Raw genomic sequence first — 22,648 nt, 5'->3', positions numbered from 1 at the left:
TTTTGACGTCCGCTCAGTTAGTTTTAGATCCCATTCATGTTGAATCAGGAAGGCCCCCATTCTGAATGCACGTGCGCGCACACTGCCTGGATACTACCGCCCAGAACAAAATTCATTCCATACAGAGATGGAAAAAATTAGAGCGAACACTGCTGCCAGTCTGTGAAGACAATACTGAGCTAGGTAGACCAATGGTCTGACTCAGTATATGGCAGCTTCGTGTGTGTGTGTGTGTGTGTGTGTGTGTGTGTGTGTGTGTGTGTGTAAAAAAAGAAAAAAAAACATAAGCTAGACACCAGCAACAGCCACTGGAGGGATGCTGTGCTGGGGATGGAGAGGGCCAGTTGCTCTCCCCATGCTAAAGAGAACTATAATAGCAATGGTTAAAGGTGCTAAAGTAATTATTAAAAAATGGCAATATTTATTTCACCTGCAGGACACGATATCTTGTAAGTGTCAGGGGCTATCTATCTATCTATACATACATATACATACATACACACACACAGACACTCCCGTTAGTCTTTAAAATCTAGCCCAGAAGTATCTGGATGCTACCTCTCTGGAACTTTCTCAGTGATTTACTCGACTGATATATAAATTTCCCTCCATCAGTTCTCTCTGAGAAACTCTCTGTCTCAAATGGGCTTAGAAATACAATAAATATACTGCAAAAAATATAAAAAATAGAATACCAATTAATTAAACTGGATTATGCAAATACAGAAGTTGAAAAAGCTTTCCTAATTTAGTGAAGAGCTTTGCTTTCGATGCAATGCTTACGTGCCAGACCAGCACACGGTGAACCTTCTGCCTCGTTTGCCACCACGAATTTGTCAGGATACATTTCCGCACGGCTCCATTTACAAACAGAAAGGGCAATTAGATCTGATGCCACATGCAGCCCTGGGCTGGAGCTGTCTGTCCAAATCTGATTTGTAATCCATTAAGCCTGCATCCTGCTAATGGATCCCTCCGCGCACACGCACACACACACTCACACACACACAAACACACAGATGGCTGTATCATATATCTGATTTACACGAATCAGACTCTCAATTTACATTTACACGACTTGGACTCTGAATTTAAGACGGCCCCCTTAAAAGGTATGAGGTTAAATACATTTAGACCTGCCTTTGCTCGAAAGGACGAGGACGCTGAATTCAAGACGGCCTTCTGATCAGTGTTCCCTCTAACGTTTTTCATTTGTGCGCGGATTGAGTTTTGTCCTGGGGGGCAGTATCAAGGCAGTAGGTGCACACATGCGTCCAGAAAAGGGCCATCCTGATTCAACTTGAGCAGGAACTAAAATTAACTTGAGGGGACATCAAAACACTTGTGAGCATGCGCACATGCGCACGCCTTAGAGGGAACACTGTTCTTATTATTTATTAATTTGATTTATATACCGCCCTTCCAAAAATGGCTCAGGGCGCTTTACAATTAATTGATTTCTTGATTTCTAATATCAAAAAAACGCGCGGAAAACCTAGTCTTTGATTCAGGTGAATACAGCAGCAGAGAACATCCACTCATCTCAATCAGACACACCATTTCCAAAATCACAACTCCAGGCCTTCAACGTCGTCATGCACTGGAGGGGTCTCGTGTCTCCACCTCCTACCCTATGGGCTCAGGGCCTCTCGAGGGCTGGGCTTATTCAAGGAAGGTGGTAAGGCTAAGGCTTCTAACCGAGAGGCAGGGGGAAATCCTAGCTGTCCAGGAAGGAAGGTACCTTCCTAGGGGACGGCTGGTCTTGTGGAAGCAAGCATGAATGGTCCCTTTGCTAAGCAGGGTCTACCCTGGTTTGCATTTGGATGGGAGACTGCATGTGCATGCAGCATAAGACATTCTCTTTAGGGGATGGGGCCTGTTCTGGGAAGAAGCCCTGCCTGCTTGCATGCAGAAGGTTCCAGCATCCCTCCCTGGCAGCATCTCCAAGATAGGGCTGAGAGGGACTCCTGCCTGAAACCTTGGAGAAGCCGCTGCCTGTCAGTGCAGACAATACTGAGCTTGATGGACTAGTGATCTGACTCTGCAGAAGGCAGCTTCCTAGGTCTGTCTGTTTTTGGAAGGAGGAGGGCTGGTCTTGTGGTAGCGAGCATGACTTGTCTTCTTTGCTAAGCAGGGTCTGCCCTGATTTGCATTTGAATGGGAGACTCCATGTGAGCACTGCAAGATCTCCCACCCACCCCCGCCTAAGGCGATGGGGCCGCTCTGGGAAGAACACCTGCCTGCTTGCATGTAGAAGGTTCCAAGTTCCCTCCCTGGCAGCATCTCCAAGATCAGGCTGAGAGAGATTCCTGCCTGCAATCTTGGAGAAGCCGCTGCCAGTCTGTGAAGATGATACTGAGCTTGATGGACCAAGGGTCTGACTCAGTAGAAGGCAGCTTCCTATGTTCTACTAACAACTCAAACCAGGATGCACCTAGATGTTACTACAGGGGTGGGTGCAGTTCTTCACATTTAACAGTTGCACGCAAATCTTCATGAGCTCAGGCAGCCTCTGCCATAGAGTTAAGGCGAAAGCAGAAGACCCAAGCCTCACATCTGGTTCCAATTTGGAAGCTGCAACTGGGATGGCAGGATCCATGAGACAGAGGGAGACGTCTTACCCCAGTTGTCTGGATTCAGCCACAAGCTCCTATTTTAACAGCAAACTTCAAACTGTATCATTTCTAGGACGTGGATAGGAATATCGGGAGCTGCTGAATGCTGAGTCAGACGCTTGGTCCATCTAGCTCAACTCTGCCTACACTGACTGGCAGCAGCTTCTCCGAGGTTGCAGGCAGGAGTCTTTCCCAGCCCTACCTAGAGATGCTGCCAGGGTTTGAACCTGGAACCTTCTGCAAGCAAGCATGCAGGTTGTAGCTCCAATGAGCTACAGCCCCATCCCCTAAGGGGAATATTTTACAGCACTCACATGTAGCCTCCAATCCAAATGCAAACCAAGGTGTGTTCTGCATAGCAAAGGAGACCATTAGCGCTTGTTACCACAAGACCAGCTTTCATCCCTACTGGAATGTACTGAGTGCTGTATACAAGGATGATGTGGAACCAGATCTGCAGCTATAAGTAGATCCCATCTTCTCTAACATATGCTGACATATCCTCTCTAATATATCTGTCCCCTGCTACCAGAGCAAAGAAGCACCTTTTTAAAAGTGATGATTCTCTTTATTTAGCAGGAGGAGAGCAACAGGCCCTATCCGTCCCCAGCACAGCATCCCTCCAGTGGCTGTTGCTGGTGTCTTTCTTTCCTTCTTTCTTATTGTGAGCCCTTTGGGGACAGGGAGCCATCTTTGTCTGTTCATTCATTCATTCATTTCTATGTACACTGCTTCGGAAACTTTTGTTGACACACAGCATATCAATATTTGTCGTATTCGTATGCACGGAAAAATTGCACACAACTGGAAATCTGCTGAACTGCCCAATATGAAACCATAATACCAACAAATAGCAAGTCTGCTGGTTCGAATCCCCGCTGGTGTGTTTCCCAGACTACGGGAAACACCTATATTGGGCAGCAGCGATAGAGGAAGATGCTGAAAGGCCTCATCTCATATGGAGGGGTGAACCCCTCCTGGATTCTACCAAAGACAACCACAGGGCTCTGTTGTCGCCAGGAGTCACACTGACTCGATGGCACACTTTACCTTAACAAATTTGAGTTCACACTTTGATAGAAAAGATCACACGCTGAATCTCATTGTCCCGAGGCTTAATCAAGCCAGACTCAAGCACGGCAAAATGGCGAACCGTTTATAACATTAAAACTGCTTGGTCATATCAGCTGGGAAAGTCTGTAAGAACATGGTCAAAAGCCTTGTATTCCATTTAAAAATAGGGACGGCCTCACTATGGCCGCCTTCTCTTAACATATTATCCCGGAAGTACAGCATGACTGTGTAACATTCTGTGTCAATTATACGGCACAACAGCCATGCTCTCGATTTAAAATTGTTTAATTTACCTGTATTCACCTGAATTGACGAACACGCTGAATTTAAGACGATCCCCCCATTTCTAATATCAAAGAACCTGGGGAGGAAATACCGCAACGAATATTTATATCCCGCTCTTCAACCAAAGTTCTCAAAGTGGTTTACGTAGAAAAACAAATAATACATCAATAAGATAGTCCCCTGTCCCCAAAGGGCTCACAATCTAAAATGAAACATAAGGCAGACACCAGCAACAGCCACTGGAGGGATGCTGTGCTGGGGTCGGATAGTGCCAGTTGCTCTCCCCCTGCTAAATATAACCACCACTTTAAAAGGTGTCTCTTTGCTCAGTTAGCAGGGGTAACTGAGCAATATTTATATTCCGCTCTTCAACTAGTCTTGGATTCAGGTAAATACAGTAAATTAACTATACTATGCTTAGTTAACCTCTCATACTGCATTCTTTATACAGCACGTGGCGCTTTGATGCCTTTCATAAACACACACACAAAAAAATCCTTTTCTTTTAAAACTGCGCTCAAACTTTTGCTTAATAATAAGAATAAATAAAAGAACCAGCTTTTACTGACACAAGATAACGAATCCCATCTGCTCACAATGAGGCACCACGCGCCGTTTATTAGCCAGGGCTGGCTACGAAGTTTGGTTCGGGAAGGGAGTTTGTGACTCACTTAATCTTGTGAGAAGCCAGCAAGCTGACATATTCTGCTTCTGAAGGTGCAAGGAAGAGCAGACTGTTCCCGTGACTGCCAATCCGGGCTGTCCTCCCGATTCGGTGGACGTATTCGGCAAGCGAAGCGGGAGGATTGTACTTCAAAAAGGATAGAGAGGGAAAGAAAGATGGGGGTGCGGGGAGAGAGAGAGAGAGGATGGAATTAACCGATGGGGTGGGTGGTTAATTATAACAAAGCACTGTTATCACATCCGAGAAATAAATCCACCCCCCCAAACACAGAGGCACATAGCTTCCGTTTAAAAGCAAGGAAATAACTGGTTCTCAGACCCATCACATCCATCCCGGAAACCATCATTCACTGCTGCAGCCATAACAAGTTCTCCTGACATGCGAATATGACACATTGGCCAAGCTGAAGATAATAGGACAGTTCCCGCCATCTCACTGTGTCTCCTCGCTATTTTCCTTAAAAAAAAAAAAATCATTTCTCCACGGGGCTTCTTCGCGATCAATTTGCTTCCTTTCTTAATGCGCGTTTGCTGCTTGGGGTAAATAAAGCAGGGAAACGGGAGAGGGGAACCTGCGTTGGGGGTCTGGAAATTAAGTAAGCCTAGGGGGGGAAGAAAAAAAAAGCAACTTCTGTTCGTTTAAAGCTCTGAGGACCAGTTAACTCAATAAGCAAGCTGAATTAGAAAAGCAGGGTGCTTTTAGGGCCCATTCACACATTACGTTTGCACTGAGAATTGTACGCGCATGCCCGATAACCTGTGTTTTAGACATGCTTGTTCGCATGCACACTCATCACTGGACGTTGCAATCATCCAGTGATGACCTACGACAAACGACATGAATATTCTTTGTACTGAATCCAAATAAGACGGGAGTACTGACTCTTGGGGACCCAAGAGATGGTTTAGATCTGCCTATTCTGGATGGGATCACACTCCCTCAGCAAAGATCAGGTACATAGCCTGGGAGTGCTCCTGGACCCCAAGCAATCCCTGGTTTCTTAGGCTGCAGCAGTGGCCAGGAACGCTTTTTATCAGCCTCGGCTGATTCGTCAGCTACGTCCATTTCTAGAGCTGAAATGACCTTAAAACAGTGGTACGTGTGCTGTTTCCTGGCCACCGCTGCAACCTGAGAAACCAGGGATTGCTTGGGGTCCAGGAGCACTCCCAGGCTATGTACCTGATCTTTCCAGAGGGAGTGCAATCCCATCCAGAACATGGCAGATCTAAACCATCTCTTGGGTCCCCACCGTCAGCACTCCCGTCTTATTTGGATTGAATACGAAGAACGGGCACCCTCCCTGCTCCTCAAAAAGACAACCCCGCCCCCGCCGCTGGATCGGTTCGGTGGTCCGCAAAAGGGCGGCCGGACCATTTCGTGCACATCCCTAACGTGATGCATGAAATGGCCTTCAGGCCCTAAACCCCATGACTTTTCTTCCCCCGTACCTTTTCAGCAAATCTACTGAACTGGGGGCGGAGACAGAACACGCCTCCCCAGAGAGGACCGGTGGAAAAACAAGCACCCAACTCAAACCTTCTTCGAGCATTTCTGCCGGGGCCCTCTGGCCAACCTGCTCCGTGTGGGGCCGAGATGCTCCCCTCAGGTTGCTGCACACGGGCGTGCCGTTCCTTCCAACAGCCCTCACAGCCGCCAAGCTAAGCCAAGCTTCAGGACACACGGAGAGGTCTTATGAGGTGGCGAGGGCCCACAGCAGTGAAGTGTGGCAAGTGGCTGAAAACTGTAAACACACATGGCGGGGGGTGGAGGGGGGACGACGCAAGGCAATGCTTCCCACTTGATTGCCACCCACCATTCCAGCCAAGCAACACAGAGCGCCCTGCCCAGGAAACTGCTCTCATGGGTGCCAGATTCCAATCATGCTGCAGATTCACGTAACACTGGTGTGGGCATGGGGCAAACACAGGACAGCAAACTTACCTGTACAATCCAGGTAACTTGGGGCAGGTCTAATCCACGAGCAGCCACATCCTTAAAAAAAACAACCACACAGAACCGTCCATTACACAATCTTTATTATGGTCAATGACCAACCTTAAAAAGCACTTATAGGTTTTTTGTTTTTGTTTTTTAAAAGCAACACACACCAAAACAATGTATAGAAATATTATTATTATTTTTATTATTATTATTTTACATTTATATCCCGCTCTTCCTCCAAGGAGCCCAGAGCGGTGTACTACATACTTGAGTTTCTCTTTCACAACAACCCTGTGAAGTAGGCTAGGTTGAGAGAGAAGTGACTGGCCCAGAGTCCCCCAGCTAGTTTCATGGCTGAATGGGGATTTGAACTCAGGTCTCCCTGGTCCTAGTCCAGCACTCTAACCCTGCAGGCAGGAGTCTCTCCCAGCCCTGTCTTGGAGATGCTGTCAGGAAGGGATCTTGGAACCTAGATGCTCTTCCCAGAGCAGCTCCATCCCCAAAGGGGAATATCTTACAGTACAAACACTTCTAGTCTCCCATTCAAATGCAACCAGGGCAGACCCTGCTTAGTAAAGGGGACAATTCATGCTGGCTACCACAAGACTAGCTCTGGGAGAAGTCCCATTGTGTGTTTCTGTCTTTTGCCAGGGTTTGGTTTTTCGGTTTTTGTTTGTTTTGTGCCAGGGCTTGCTTTGGTGGCTTTGTGATTTTCAGTTTTAGTTTTTTTTATTTATTTAGAATTTATCTATTTATCATATATCTCTAGACTGCCTGGCATGTACATCTCTGGAGAAAGACAGTGGGAGGAGCCAGCTAGGGCTAAGCGATATTACACCTGGTGGGAGGGGCCACATTCCTGTTGAGCTTGAAGCCTACTCTCCACATAAGGGAACTTAGCAACCAGAGATTAGTGAACAGGAATTGGCAAACAGGCATCACAGGAGTTTTGTGAGGTGTTTAGCGGGGAAGCGTGCAGGAGAGCTTGAAAGGAGCCCCTCGGGAAGAGAAGGTAAGTACTACTTCTTCTTTCATATTCTCTGGAAAGAAAGTTTAAACGGTTGAATAGCTGACAACTTCAGAGAAGACCTGTCAAACAAACAATCTCCAAATACCATTCATGTAAGTAGAAAGCCAGCAGGGAAGGGGTCGCTTCCCAGTGTATTGCACAGAGTGTTGCGTGTATGACTTGTTTGGTGGGCAGAAGTGGTGGGTGTGTGCTCGGTGCAAGGAGCTCTTGGCTCTCGGGGAACAAGTTCGTTTCCCCATAGCCAAGGTGGCTGATCTGGAGGAGCTCAGATACACGGACAAAACCTTCAGGGACGTGGTAGAGGCATCCCACTCCTAGGCTGATGGCTCCTCTGCTGTTATAGAGAATGGAGGTCTTGGGGAAGGACATCAGTCTGAGGAAGAGGGAAACACTCCCTTAGAAAGGACCCCTCCCGTGGATGATGAGCCCACATCTTCTTGCACAGGGGATACTCTTCTGGGCTGGGTGGGGGCCTCCTAGTAGTGGGCGACTTGATCATTAGTGGTACAGAGAGATGGCTTTTTAACCCATGTGTAGTCCGAACAGTGATTTGCCTGCCTTATATGAAGGTTCATGGCATCATATAGAGTCTAGATAGACTGTTAGGCAGTGCTGGCAAGGAGTCAGCTGTTGTTGTGCCCCTCGGCACCAACAATGTTGGGAAATGTAGTCAGGAGGTCCAGGAAGCAAAGTTTGGGCTGCTAGGTAGCATATTGAAGCTCAGGACCTCCAAGGTAGCATTCTCAGAAATGCTACCTGTCCACGTGCAGGGCCAGCGTGACAGGCAGAACCGAGGGGGTCTCAACTTGTGGTGGTGCCGGGAGGAGGGGTTTAGATTTGTTAGGCACTGGGATACATTTTGGCGCAAGCGAAGCCTGTACAAAAAGGGCCGGGCTTCACTTGAACCAAGATGGAAACAGACTGCTGGCGCTTAAAATCAAACAGGTCACAGAGTGGCTTTTAAAGTAACGCCTGGGGGATAGCCCACAGGAGCTGGGCATTATCTGGTTCTGCAAATGCCATCCCTTAAGATGTGAGGGTGTAAACCAAGCCTGCTCAACTTTGCCCCCCCAGCTGTTTTTGGACTACAACCCCATAATCCCCAGCCACAGTGGCCAATAGCCAGGGATTATGGGAGTCGTAGGCCAACATCTGCAGGAGGGCCAAAGTTGAGCAAGCCCTTCATGCTTAAATGCTTCATACTGTATAAACCAGATGGGGACAGAGTAGAACTAGGTAAAGAGCAGACAGAAGGATGTGCTAGCAGATTAAAGAGATCAAATGGCCAGAAGAAAGGTAACACACTCCAGGTAAGAGATTCAGCATATGGGTGCTTATATGTCAGTGCCACTCCAAGCCAAGATGGGTGAGCTTGGTTGCTGATTAAAACATGGTGGAACAGTGAGAACCAGTGGGTCACTGTTATCCCTGGATATAAACTCTATAGAAAGGACAGGGAGGGGCGCCTTGGAGATGGAGTAGCACCGTATGTTAAAGAAGGGATAGAATCTCACAAGCTAGAAAACCTAGGAAGACCAGAGTCCTCCACAGAAATTCTGTGGGTGACAATACAAGGCCTGAACGGAAATGTGCTACTAAGAATGTGCTATCACCCTCCTGATCAAAACATTGACAGTGACTGGAAAAGGAAAGGAAGGAAATCAGGGAGACGTCAAAAAGAGACAGAGCTGTAAAAATGGGTGACTGCAATTACCCACACTGGGTAAATTCACATTCAAGCAGTGACAAAGAGGCCGAATTTCTAGATTCGCTGAATGACTGTGCCCTAGAACGGCTGGTTATGCAACCAACCAGAGAGAAGGCGACCTTGGACTTAATCCTGAGTGGTGCCCAGGACATGGTGTGAGATGTCAGTGTCATGGACCCCTTAGGGAATAGTGACCATAGTGTGATAAAATTCAGCTTATATGCTTATATGATCGCCCAGGCAGTCTAACACAGACAATTCTCTAAAATGAGGAGTTTGGTAAAGAAAACTGAAAGGGAAAAATCAGGAGAGTCACTTCGCTCCAGAATGCATGGAATTTATTTAAAACTACAATACTAGAAGCCCAGTTAGACTGTATATCAAAAAGGAGGAAAGATATCACTAAGTCCAGGAGAATTACAGGCAAAGTCAAGGAAGCCCATAAAGGAGAAGAAAACTTCCTTCCGAAATTGGAAGGCCTGCCCAAATGAAGAGAACAGAAAGGAGCACAAAGTCTGGCAAAAGAAATGCAAGGTGACAATAAGGGAGACAAAGAGAGAGTCTGAGGATCATTTAGCTAAAAGCATCAAGCGGAGTAAAAAAAACTTCTTTAAATACATCAGAAGCAGGAAACCTGCCAAGGAAGTGGTTGGTCCATTAGCTGAGGGATTATTAAGGAGGATATGGAGATTGCAGGGAAACTAAATGAGTTCTTTGCATCTGTTTTCACAGCAGAGTGAACATATACCCTGTACCTGAACCGAGCTTCTCGGGGACAGAGGCTAAAGAACTGAGTCAGATAAAGGTGACAACAGAAGACATTCTAAACCGTCTGGAAAACATAAAAATTAACAACACACCAGGGCCAGACGGCTTCCACCTGAGAGTCCTGAAAGAACTCAAATGTGAAATTGTCAACCTCCTTGCAAAAATATGTAACTTATCCCCACAATCAGGCTCTGTACTAGAGGACTGGAAAGTAGCCAATGTAACACTGATTTTCAAAAAGGGATCTGGGGGGATCTGGGAAATTACAGGCTGTAGGGTTGTGCATTTTGGTTTTTTTCTGTTTTGTTTTTGGCCCGAATCCGAAACAACCCCATTTTGTTCTTTGTTCGAAATCAGCCAATCCGAAACACCCCAATTTTGTTCTTTGTTCAAAATTGCAAAATCCGAATCTGAAACGTTTTGGATTTTTAAAAATGGCCCCAGGGAAAAACTAGTGGGTGGTGGTAGTGCCTGATGGGTGGAAACTACCACCCAAGTTTCAGAGGAATTGGGCAAAGGGCTGGTTTTTGGTGAATTTTTGAAGTATAGGATTCTTCCCATAGGGAAGAATGAAGGTTTCAGCAAAAGTATAGCTTCATGTTGGGGGGAAAGGTGTGGCCCAGAGTGGGTGGGTGGTAGTGCCCAGTGGTGGCAAGGAAGCTGCCAGAATTATTTCAAAGGAATTGGGCAGAAGGCTGATTTTTAAAGATGTAATGGAGTTTCTGCATCTGTAAAGTTCTTCCCCATAGAGAATGATGGACCTCCATAATTCCTGCCCCATAACTGCACTTGGGGGGCACCAGGGTGTCCCAGAGTGAGTGGTGGTATAGAGCACATAGGGTGCCAACCACCCCCATGGGTTGCTAACCCATGGGGTACTGGGTTCTGTTGTTTCTGAGATGTTTTGAGTGCAGATTCAGATTGTCTGGTAGCATATGAGAGTGGATTCATGGTTTGTCGTTGAAAATCTCATATGCTACCAGAGAATCTACACTCAGAACACCTCAGAAACAACAGAACCCTGCAACCCCTGGGGGTGGTTGGCACCCTATGTGCACTACACCACCACTTGCTCCCGGTCACCCCAGTGCCCTCCAGGTGGAGTTATGGGTCTGCTGAAACCTCCATTATTCCCTGGGGGGGGGGGACCTTAAAGAAGCATAAATTTCAACAATTCCTAAGAAATCAGCCCTTTGCCCTATTCCTTTGGAATCTGGGTTGTGGCAGGCACCCCTTGGGGCACTGCCACCCAACTCACTGTTTTGCCCCTCAGGCCCCCTTTCTGCCCCTTTTTCAAAAATTCTTTAAAAATAAGCCCTTTCCCCAATTCGTCTGGAATCTGGGTGGCCGCAGGCACCCATTGGGGCACTACCACCTGAACCACTCTTCTGCCCCCAAAGCCCCCTTTCTGCCCCAAATCCACCCCAAATAACATCACACATCAACAACAACAGAGCTTTGGAAGAAAATCAGGCAGATTTCCAAAGGTCATCCACATCCACATCCCTCCCGCCTGAAATGCAATTGATCTACACACAACAGTGTGCAACAACAACAATGAAATGCACACTGCCCCACTGGCCAATGAGGGTAAATGCACACTGCCCCACTAGCCAATAAGGGTAAAATTTACCCTGAAATTTGCTTAAAGGGAATAAGGAGGCAATTGCCAGCAGATCAGCCCATGCTTTTGCTGGCCAATCTGCGGGCTGGAAATTCAAACAGATGTCAAAACTCAAAATGCAGACTGAAGGAGAAAGACTTTTTGCGATTGCAAAATGGAGTTCCAAAACAGCTGAAACAACAAAACGTTTTGTATCCGAAACATGGACGTTTTGTTTTGGCTACAAAATTTTCTGTTTTGAGCATTGGGTGTTTTGTTTTGGCTACAAAACAGCCGAAATGGCCTGTTTTGTACACAAAACGTTTTGTATCTGAAACGAAACGCACACCCCTAACAGGCTGTCTGTACTGGGCAAGTTGTCTGGGCAAAAGGTCTTTACTGGGCAAATTATTATTATTACTTATTCAATTTCTATACCGCCCTTCCAAAAATGGCTCAGGGCGGTTTACAGAGAGAAATAATAAATAAATAAGATGAGTAAATAAGATAAAATTGATGGAAAGCACTATCAAAAATAAAATTGTTAAGCATACAGAAGAACAGGCCCTGCTGGGAGAGAACCAGCATGGCTTCTGCAAAGGTATATCTTGCTTCACGAACCTTCTGGAGTTATTTGAGAGTGTCAACAAGTGTGTGGATCAAGGTGATCCAGTTAGTATACCTGGACTTCCAAAAAGCTTTCAACAAGGTTCCTCATCAAAGACTCTTGAGAAAACTAAGCTTAGCAGTCATGGGATAAGGGGACAGGTTCATGTGTGGATTGGTAACTGATTGAAGGACCGGAAATAGAGGAATAAATGGACAGTTCTCTAAATTGAGGGAAGTAAGAAAGTGGGGTGCCCCAGGGATCTGTACTGGGACCGGTGCTCCTTAGCTTGTTTATAAATGATCTAGAAGTTGAGGTAAGCAGCGGTATGGCCAAACTTGCAGACGACACCAAACTATTTAGGGTAGTGAAATCCAAAAGAGATTGTGAGGAGCTCCAAAAGGATCTCTCCAAAGGGGGTAAGGGGGTGACAAAAATGGCAAATGTGGTTCAGTGTAAACAAGGGTAAAGTGATGCCTATTTGGGGCCCCCCCCCAAAGCCCAACTACACATATATGCTGATGGGGTCTGAGCTGTCAGTGACTTACCAAGAGAGGGATCTTGGGGTCAAGCTTGTTAAAAGTGTCAACACAATGTGCGGCAGCTGTGAAAAAGGCCAATTCCATGCTAGGGATCATTAGGAAGGGGACTGAAAATATCATCATCATCATCATCATGCTCTTATACAAATCGATAGTGTGGCCATATTTGGAGTACTGTGTACACAGTTCAGGTCACCATACCTCAAAAGGGACATTGTAGAACTGGAAAAGGCGTAGAAGAGGACAACCAAGATGATCGGGGGCCTGGAGCGCCTTCCTTACGAGGCAAGGCAACAACAGCTGGGGCTTTTTAGTTTAGAAAAAAGACGACTGCGGGGAGACATGATGGAGGTCTATAAAATTCTGCTCGGTGTGGAGAGAGTGGAGACAGCGTTCCCTGTTAGAGGGAACGCTGGTACGCTCCCAATTTTAGATTGAGCGTTTGATAAAAGCAAGGTCGGCGATGGGGAACTTGCTCATCTCTTCAGCTGGGTAGGAGGACGTTCCCGCTCCGCCTACCTTGTTCCGGAGGTAGAGATGGAATCCGGGGTTTGACAGAGGAACAAGCTCCCCACCTCCGACCTTGGTTTTATTGAGCACACGATCAAATACCAGCAGTGCACACAACTCCCAAACTTCGCCCGCGTTTTCACCTTCTGAGCTTTTGTGCTCTTGCTTTTATTTCCTTTTTAAACTTCCAATGGCTAACCTGGCTGGAATGTTGATCTCTTTTTCTTTTTTTTAATCATGTGTTAATGGTTGCTAGTATCTGCAGTTGTGACTTGAAAGCTGCCGCGCGGAAGGAAGCCCTTCGGAAGGTGAAAGGGAGGGAAAATGCTGCTCTTATGGGAGCAGAGCTGGTCTTGCGGTAGCCAGCAGGGATTGTCCCATGCTAAGCAGGGTCCACCCTGGTATGCATTTGGATGGGAGACCACATGTGTGAGCACTGGAAGATGCTAACTGAACAAAAGAGGCACCTTTTAAAAGTGGCGATTCTGATTTCTTTTAGAAGTGGTGATTCCCGCAGCTGCTCTACGGGAGCCCTTTGGAAGGGGAAAGGGAGGGGAGAGCTGGTCTTATGGGAGTAGAGCTCATCTTGTGGTAGCAAGCATGACTTGTCCCCTTAGCTAAGCAGGGTCCGCCCTGGTCGCATAGGAATGGGAGACTACATGTGATCATGTAAGATATTCCCCTCAGGGGATGGGGCTGCTCTGGGAAGAGCAGAAGGTTCCCAGTTCCCTCCCGGCAGCATCTCCAAGACAGGGCTGAGAGAGACTCCTGCCTGCAACCTCAGAGAAGCCGCTGCCAGTCTGTGCAGACAATGCTGAGCTAGGTGGACCAAGGGTCTGACTCAGTATATGGCAGTGGCCTATGTTCCAGGTTCGAGAGAAACATTTAAAGAAGAGAGCCATTTTGGAAGGGCGGTATAAAAATCAAATCAAATAAATAAATAAATTCTGAACATTGTTACAGCTACTGATAAGAGATATGTTTTGTATGCTCCAGGATAAAGACTATCCCCCGAAGAGGAGGATATTACTCGAAACACATAGGGACTTGTTTCTCATCAAGCCATTTTGCATCACTGAACATTGTTTTGGGAAATCTAGAATTCTAACACACACGTCATGTGTGCGCCCGCACGCACGCACACACACCCTATGGTGTAGCTATGCATCTTTATGCAAAGCCTGTGAAAGGCATGCCTGGGAAATGTACAGTGGACTTCCTTTGCAGCATCTTGGGTTAGCAGCCAGGAAAATACTGCACATTCAGAAAATTATGATTCAGATATTTACATACCACATTTCAACAAGAAGTTCACAAAATGGTTTACATGACAAAAAGAACCTGAAGATAATTTCCTGCGGCAAAAAGGCTCACAATCTAGAAAGAAGGACAAAGGAAGACATCCGCAACAGTCACAAGGATGGATGCTGTGCTGAGATGAATAGAGACAGGTGTTCTTCACCCTGCCAAATAGAAGCCATCGCTTGAAAAGGTACCTCTCGCCTAAGTCCGGAGGGGCTTTTCCGAATTCTGCATTCTACAAATGCATTCTGCAAAGATTTCCAATTCTGTCAATAAAAAAATCTCTCCATCCCCAAAGTATCATTTTGCAGAGTACATCAGAAGAGCCTGATGGATTTAGATCAAGGGCCCAGCACCCTGTTTCCAACAGTGTGCAGACAGATGTCCCTGTGAAGCACCACAAATATAATCAAGTCCCCCCCACGCTCTCTCAATCCCAGAAGCTGAGCGCTGAGGTTGCAGAACCGGCAATCTGCAACTCGTGCTCACCTCTGAACACTTTGCCTTTCAATCTGCATCGGGGGAAATGCCTACACCGCTGGTGATTAACAATCGCCTAGAGAAGAATTTTGGTTCTCCCATACTAACTGTAATCACCCATCTCTTCCAATTTAACCAATCTTCCCTCTAGTTCTGCTTGCCTTTCGGGGTGCCAAAAAGGGGGATTTAAATTGGATTTGACCGATCACTTGAGCTTATTAGATGCCATTATGCCAAGATATTGGATTCAGTATTAAGGAGCCGGCAACTAAGGACAGGGATTTATTACACCCAGCAGCGATGGGCGAAAGTTGTCGCCTGTTCCCAGTCCACTTGATGAAGCAGATACACTGCCAAAAGAGGTTATTAGTTTAAGCAGATCAAGGCAGAACACCATGCAAAGCAGTAATGAGTATGCAAATACATCATCACTAGTTACAGCCGTTCACCACCACGGTTTTTCACTCTTCTGGTGCAATTAAAGCCAGCTGCCTCCCAAAACGATCTCTCTCTCTCTCTCTCTCTCTCTCTCTCTCTCTCTCTCTCTCTCTCTCTCTCTCTCTCTCTCTCTCACACACACACACACACACAGTTGCTCCATTTCTGCTGGTGCAACTGTGCGGTTGCAAACCATTTAAAAAATCCCCATAAACCGCCCTCAGACTTCAAATACCATGCGTCTCATTTTTCTGAAATCCCAGGAAGGGGAGAAGAGGGGTGGCACAATGGGAACCAGCGGTATCAGGTAAGAACTAAACTGCCTTCTCTCCATGCGGCCGCCATCTTGGATTGAGATGCACGACATCACACACCCGGGCTTTGGGGTGGTTTGGCATGCTAGCTAGGCAAGCAAAAGAACCCGTGTCCCAGGACGACATAACTTTCAGCATGGGCCACCCCCATGTCCCGGCTCGAACCAGGAACCTCACGACCGGTGGCCGAGGTCTCGCCTAGCGAGCCAGCTGGGCCTGTGTGAGCTCAGACCCGAGAGCCCTCTTCAGGCACAAGAGGGGACTGCACTCTCCATCAGCTGCTGCAATTGGCAGGCCGTATGGAGCCTCCGGATTGGCCAGGGCGCCTATAAATAAGAGCAGCTTGGCCGCCGGGTGGTCAGTTGAGCCGTACGTTCCACTGGCTGCACTTCAGACCGCAGCGGAAACCCTCGTTCCCATTCCAGCTCCGTTAAGGGACTCTGTGGACCCTGATTTGGAGAACCAAATTCTCCCCTTCTGGATCCGGGCGTAGCCACCCACAGCCCTAGGCCGGTCCCGATCCTCGGGTTCCTCTGCGTCCCAACTGTGGGTGGAAGAAAGGGGGCAAAGTGGTTTTCGAGAGGGGCTCGGTGGCGAGGCTTTGAAGGCCTCAATCTTGACAATTTGGCAGGCGCCGTGAGGCCTCGAAGTACAGATGGGAAGCAGCTTCGTTCAGGTGCCAGGCTGTCAGTTGGATTAAAATGACTCATTTATTTACCAAAAGAAGCACACAAAGTGCTTTAGCTAAACAGAGGGAGAGAAAAGCGGGCGAGCGGGCGAGGGCCAAGCGGAGGTAGGAGCTCTCGCGCCTTCTCAGCCTGCCAAGAGTCATTACAGCCGAGTGTGGAAAGCCATCAGCGGGGAAGAGACCCCCGTCGGCCGGGTGACAGATTGGACTGCGTAATCAGAGGAGGAAGGGGGGAGACGCAGAAAGCTGTCAGAGAGCGAAAGCGTTCTGGCCGCGCCCGCCAGAAAACTGGCAAGAAGAGTTAGCGTGACAGAGTTAACAGGCAAACAAGCCTCCAAAATGATCTCCCCTCGCCAAACGCGCTTTCGAAAGGGCACCTCCCTGAGAAGGGGAAGCAAAAACTTTGGCGAAGGAGAAAGAGGAAAAGACGCAGAGTCATCTGAAAAAGGAAGACCACGGAATTGTTGGGTTTTTTCAACATTAGAAATTGGTTACTCAACTGGGCGGGGGAAAAATGGCTACCTCAAGATCTTTGGTTTCCGAAGGTGGTTTTTGACATATGCAGTATGTGTGTGGTAGGGAGGAGTGTTTAGAAAGGGAACAGAAAGAGGATGAAGGCAGACATCTTGGCAATTTCAAAAATGGACCAAGGATGAACAAGCTCTTCAGGTCTGAGGAGCAAGTCTCCATCTCTTCAGGAGAAGGCCCAAGACATTTTGGGACCCTAAGCCGAGTTCAAATCCCCATTCAGCCATAGTACTTGCTGGGTGGCTCTGGGCCAGTCACTTCTCTCTCAGCCTCACCTACTTCACAGGGTTGTTGTGAGGAGAAACTCAAGTATGTAGTACACTGCTCTGGGCTCCTTGGAGGAAGAGCGGGATATAAAATGTAGATAGATAGATAGATAGATAGATAGATAGATAGAAAGATAGATAGATAGATAGATAGACAGATAGATAGATAGGCAGGCAGGCAAGCAAGCAAGCAAGCAAGCAAGCAAGCAGAATATCCAAATGGCACCACCTGGGCTGAATAGTGCAGCAAGTCCGGCCTGCCTCTGAACTTTTGAGCACTTCGATGGCTTCCATTGCTGGCTCTTCTCCTCCAGCTTTCGGGAAAGTGAGCAGGGAAACAGCACTGGGCTCTCTTCTCAAGGAGGCCTTCTTCTAGAAGGTTCCAAACAAGCTTAAATATCCCCAGAATGCACTCATGAACCGACAACCACCACGAGTCCAAAAGGTGGAACAGAAGTCGATATACCATGTGGCAAGGTGGAATTATCACCATGGGCAGCGGATAAGCAGCGTCCATTATGGTATCTGAATGACTTGGAGGGCGTCCCCTGCTAACTGGGCCAAGATGACCCTTTCAACAGTTCCCCCCCCGCCATTTAGCGCGGGGGGGAGCAGCTGTCCCTATTTGGCCCAGCACAATATTCCTCTCAACGACTGTTGCTGGTGTCTAGTCTACCATGTGTGTGTTTTAATTATTATGTTCTTCTTTGGAACAGGGAACCATCTTTGAGCGTTCCTGAAGCACACAGTTTGGGAATGACCCAGTTACACTTTTCAAAATGGCGGTTCTCTTATATTTAGAGAGGAAGATAAAGAACCATCCCTTGTTGTGAAAACCACTTTGGAAACTTTGCTGTTGAAAGGCAGAATAATAATAGGAAAGGTTTCTTCCTCTGTCTGAAGGAAATTAAATCGACGGCCTCACCCAATGGGATTGTTTGGCAACAGGTTCAAGGCAAAAGGAAAAACTTATCTTAAAAACAAAAACACAGAAAACTAACACACAGTATTCAGTACTGCAGCCTTAAAAGGATTAGACCTGGGGTTCTCAAGGGTTCCCTGCTACCTGGGCAAAGCGGCACCTTTTTAAAGTGGTGGTTCTCTTTATTTAACAGGGGGAGAGCAACTGGCCCTATCCACCCCCAGCACAGGACCGCTCCAGTGACGGTTGCTGGTGTCCCTCTTATGTTTCTTTTTTCAGTTGTGAGAGCTTTGGGGACAGGGAACCATCTTACTTACTTACTTATTTTTTTTCTCTGTGTAAACCGCCCTGAGCCATTTTTGGAAGGGCAGTATAGAAATCGAATAAACAACAACAACAACAACATTGATAATAAAATTCAGCCATCCCAGGTCCTTGGGAAGGACTCGATATCTGGATAAAACAAACCAGTCAATAGCACCAGTCTGACTGTGTAAACAAAAATAATAATCTTACAACGGAGAACGCATGGTTGAGAATCCCTGAGTTCACAGACTTATGGAAGATCAGATCGACACTGGCTATGATAGCTAAGCCAGTCCACCTAATGGTGCAGCGGGGAAGCAACCTGCCTAGAGAGCAGGAGGCTGTTGCTTTGAATGTTGTGTTTCCCAGAATATGGGAGACTCCTATATCGGGCGATAGAGGAAGATGCTGAAAGGCATCATCTCATACTGCGTGGTGGAAGGCAACGGTCAACCACTCTCCTGTATCCTACCAAGAAAACCACATGGCAATGTGGTTGCCAGGAGTCGATACCGACTTGATGGCACAACCTTTCCCTTTCCCTTTACGATAGCTAAATGGAAGAATTATGTTCAGAGTTAGGCTACCTTTGGATATCGACCCTGGACCAAATCTATTATGCGACAGAAAGTCATAATTCCCGATGACCTACAGATGCTAAATTCTGCATATGCAATCCTGCCACTGAAGTTAGCTAAATGAACTATTTCATATGCCGGCATATGTTGGGGGAAAGGTTTTTTTGTATTTGTAAGAAGAAATTCTGAATAAAAGCATCGGATTATAACCGTTACTGTTCTGAACAGATCTTTAACACTCAAAAATCAGGTCAATAATTAAAAACAAAAAAAGACATCAAGCCCAAGAGAAGCAGGAGATCTTTCTCAGATACAAAGTTACCATAATTCAAATTTAGCATATACGATAATTAGTCAATAAAATGACTAATGCTTGAAGTTGACATCCTACAAATTTCTCTTCTTTCACTTTCCTTTTGCAAGCCAATTAAAAATCATTGATATAACTTATTAAATATTTAATTAAAAATAACTATAAATTATAATAATCATAAATATAAATATAAACACACACACACACACCCCTAGAGCCTTTGGTCAGACAGTATATACATTAAATAAATATAATAAAATATGTTATTTATTTATTTATTTATTTACATTTTTATTCCGCTCTTCCTCTAAGGAGCCCAGAGCAGGGTACATAGTTATGTTTCTCCTCACAACAACCCTGTGAGGTATGTTAGAATACTGAAGAGTTTGTGGGTATGTTTGTGCAAAATTAAGTCACATTTCCCAATTACAGATACCAAATTTTGCATAAAACAATCCTGCCCCTTAAAAGCAGCTGAATTGACTACTTTTTTACACAGGAATATGCGGGAGGAAAGTTGTAAACAATTGTTTAAAAATGCAAAATTAGCTTCGCCAACAACAGGCCTCACCTACTAGTAAATGAATAAACCGGTTGTCTCAGTGGCCTGTTTAAGCAAGAAGGGCAGAAGATGGCAACCAAAGTGATGGCAACCAAGGGGCCTAGAGCACCTTTGTTATAAACTACAACACCTGGGGCTTTTTAGTTTAGAAAAAAAGATGACTGAAAGGAAACATGATAGAGGTCTATAAAATCATTCATGGTGTGGAGAAAGTGGAGAGAGAAATTTTTCTCCCTCTCTCACAACACTAGAACCAGGGATCACCCCATGGAACGGATTACCATGAAATTTAGGGCTGACAGAGGAAGTACTTTATCACACAGTGCATAATCAACCTATGGAATTCTCTGCCACAAGATGTGGTGACAGCCACCAGCCTGGATGGCTTTAAGAAGGGTTTGGATAAATTCATGGAGGAGAGGGCTACCAACGGCTACTAGTTTGGTGGCTATAGGCCACTTCCAGCCTCAGAGGCAAGATGCCTCCGAATCCCAGTTGTGGGGAGCAACAGTAGGAGAGAGGGCCTGCCCTCAGCTCTTGCCTGTGGGCTTCTCAGAGGCATCTGGTGGGCCACTGTGTGAAACAGGATGCTGGACTAGATGGGCCTCCTTGGGCCTGATCCAGCAGGGCTGTTCTTCTGTTCGAGGCATCCGACTGGTTGTCAGAAACGGACCTTTGGTCCGAATAGCAGCGGGTTTCTCCCTCCGTACACCTTGATCCTTCGTCGCAACCTCGCAACCCCTTCCCAATTAAAAGAATCTCACCAAGGGAGCCAGCAAGCTAAACCACTCAGTGGCAACCCAAGGCGCGTCAGAGGCCAGCCAGAGCTTTTCAGCTCTAATGCCCCCCGATGGCTGTAATTTACACATTTGGAGTGGGGAGCCATCACCGAGACATGCGTGTTTCCCAGGCCAACAGCTGCTATGATTAGTGAGCAAAATGCGCAGTGATGCAGTAGCCTGAAGCCACCGGGGAAGCCAGCAAGCAAGAGGAAGCAGACAGACATTGGCCAGGGATGGCGGCTTCCTTCCTGCCCTTGAAGGCAGCCTGAAGTTCAAACTACCAGAGACAGCACTGTCGAGAGTCCTTTTACAACCATGCAGGTTGCTGAGCTTTGACTCAGCTCCCAATGTACTTTCGATTTTCCGTGGCCATCATGAGGACTAGCCACATTGTGCAGCAGCCATGGGAACTGGAAATCCACAGGGAATGAAGGCATACCCACCCCATTTTGGACTCCACTTACTCCAATTCTCCAATTCCCTGCCTTCCCCACCAGATGACGGAATGAACAGGACTTCATTTACACCGGGGTGACGCTCAATTATATTTCATAACTTACAGTGCAGAGTAAGACCCCAGTCTTTGATTGCAAGAAATCCTGGAAGACAGACGTCCTCTCCTAAGGGAGGCAAAAATAAGACAAGCGTTACTGAGGCCTGTCAGTGTGGCTGAGTCTTTTTTGGAAGGGCGGTATATAAATCAATCAATCAAATCAATAAATAAAACTATGACCACTCTAGTAAGGTAAAATACTGCACTGCAAAAGATTACCAAGGAAGATTTTCATCTCCAGATGTTTTGGAACGCAGGAGCATAGGAAGCTGCTATATACGGAGTCAGACCCTTGGTCCAGCTAGCTCAGTATTGACTACCCAGACTGGCAGCGGCTTCTCCAAGGTTGCAGGCAGGAGTCTCTCTCAGCCCTCTCTTGGAGATGCTGCCAGGGAGGGAACTTGGAAGCTCCTGTATGCAAGAGCGCTTCCCAGAGCAGCCCCATCCCCTCTAAGTGGAATATCTTCTAGTGCTCACACACGTAGTCTCCCATTCAAATGCAAACCAGGGCAGACCCTGCTTAGCAAAGGGGACAATCCATGCTTGCCACCACAAGACCAGCTCTCCTCCCAACAGTACTGTAGTCTCGCTCAGAACTTCTCCCATTCTTATCTAAGAAATTGTTGACAGCTAAGGAAGATAGAAAAAGCATTGATGCTTTTGAACTTGGGTGCTGGAGAAGACTTTGGAGGAGACCATGGACAGCCAGGAGAACAAACCAATGGATCCTAGAACAGATCAATCCAGAATTCTCACTCCAGGCACAAATGACCAGGCTCAAACTATTATGCTTTGGAGATATTATGCGAAGACCCAGCTCTCTTGAGAAGTCCCTAATGCTGGGGAAAGTGGAAGGAAAGAGAAGAAGAGGACGACCAGCAAGCAAGGTGGACGGACTTGATGACGACAGCCATGAATGCACCACTGAGAGACCTTCAAGGCCAAGTTGAAGACAGATCATCCTGGAGAGAATCTCTCTATGGGAGTCGACACCAACTTGACAGCAATCAATCAATCAATCATGGACAGGCAGGAAAACAAACCAATGGATCATAGAACAGATCAATCAGGAATTTTCACTCGAGGCACAAATGACCAGGCTCAACCTATCATACTTGGGACACATTATGCGAAGACCCAGCTCCCTTGAGAAGTCCCTAATGCTGGGGAAAGTGGAAGGAAAGAGAAGAAGAGGATGACCTGCAGCCAGGTGGATGGGCTCAATTACAGCAACAATGAATGCACCAC

At 46.8% G+C, this 22,648-nt stretch overlaps 1 protein-coding gene across 5 annotated transcripts in view; it reads right to left on the bottom strand.

Moving 5' to 3' along the window:
• DDX31 (DEAD-box helicase 31) overlaps positions 1-22,648 on the bottom strand; it is an 88,149-nt gene that overhangs the window by 45,399 nt on the left and 20,102 nt on the right. For all 5 annotated transcript variants that reach the window (XM_053282625.1, XM_053282624.1, XM_053282623.1 and 2 more), the window contains exons 14-16: positions 21,408-21,467; positions 6,601-6,651; positions 4,646-4,785 (exon numbers count right to left, since the gene is read on the bottom strand). In XM_053282625.1, the coding sequence (XP_053138600.1) occupies positions 4,646-4,785; positions 6,601-6,651; positions 21,408-21,467 (251 nt within the window). The remainder of the gene's footprint in view (positions 1-4,645; positions 4,786-6,600; positions 6,652-21,407; positions 21,468-22,648) is intronic.

The sequence above is a fragment of the Hemicordylus capensis genome, chromosome 17 (genome assembly GCF_027244095.1).
Source record: "Hemicordylus capensis ecotype Gifberg chromosome 17, rHemCap1.1.pri, whole genome shotgun sequence".
Classification (NCBI taxonomy): Eukaryota; Metazoa; Chordata; class Lepidosauria; order Squamata; family Cordylidae; genus Hemicordylus; species Hemicordylus capensis.
Note: the sequence above shows the minus strand (reverse complement) of the source record. Positions and strands in the feature narration are given on the sequence as shown.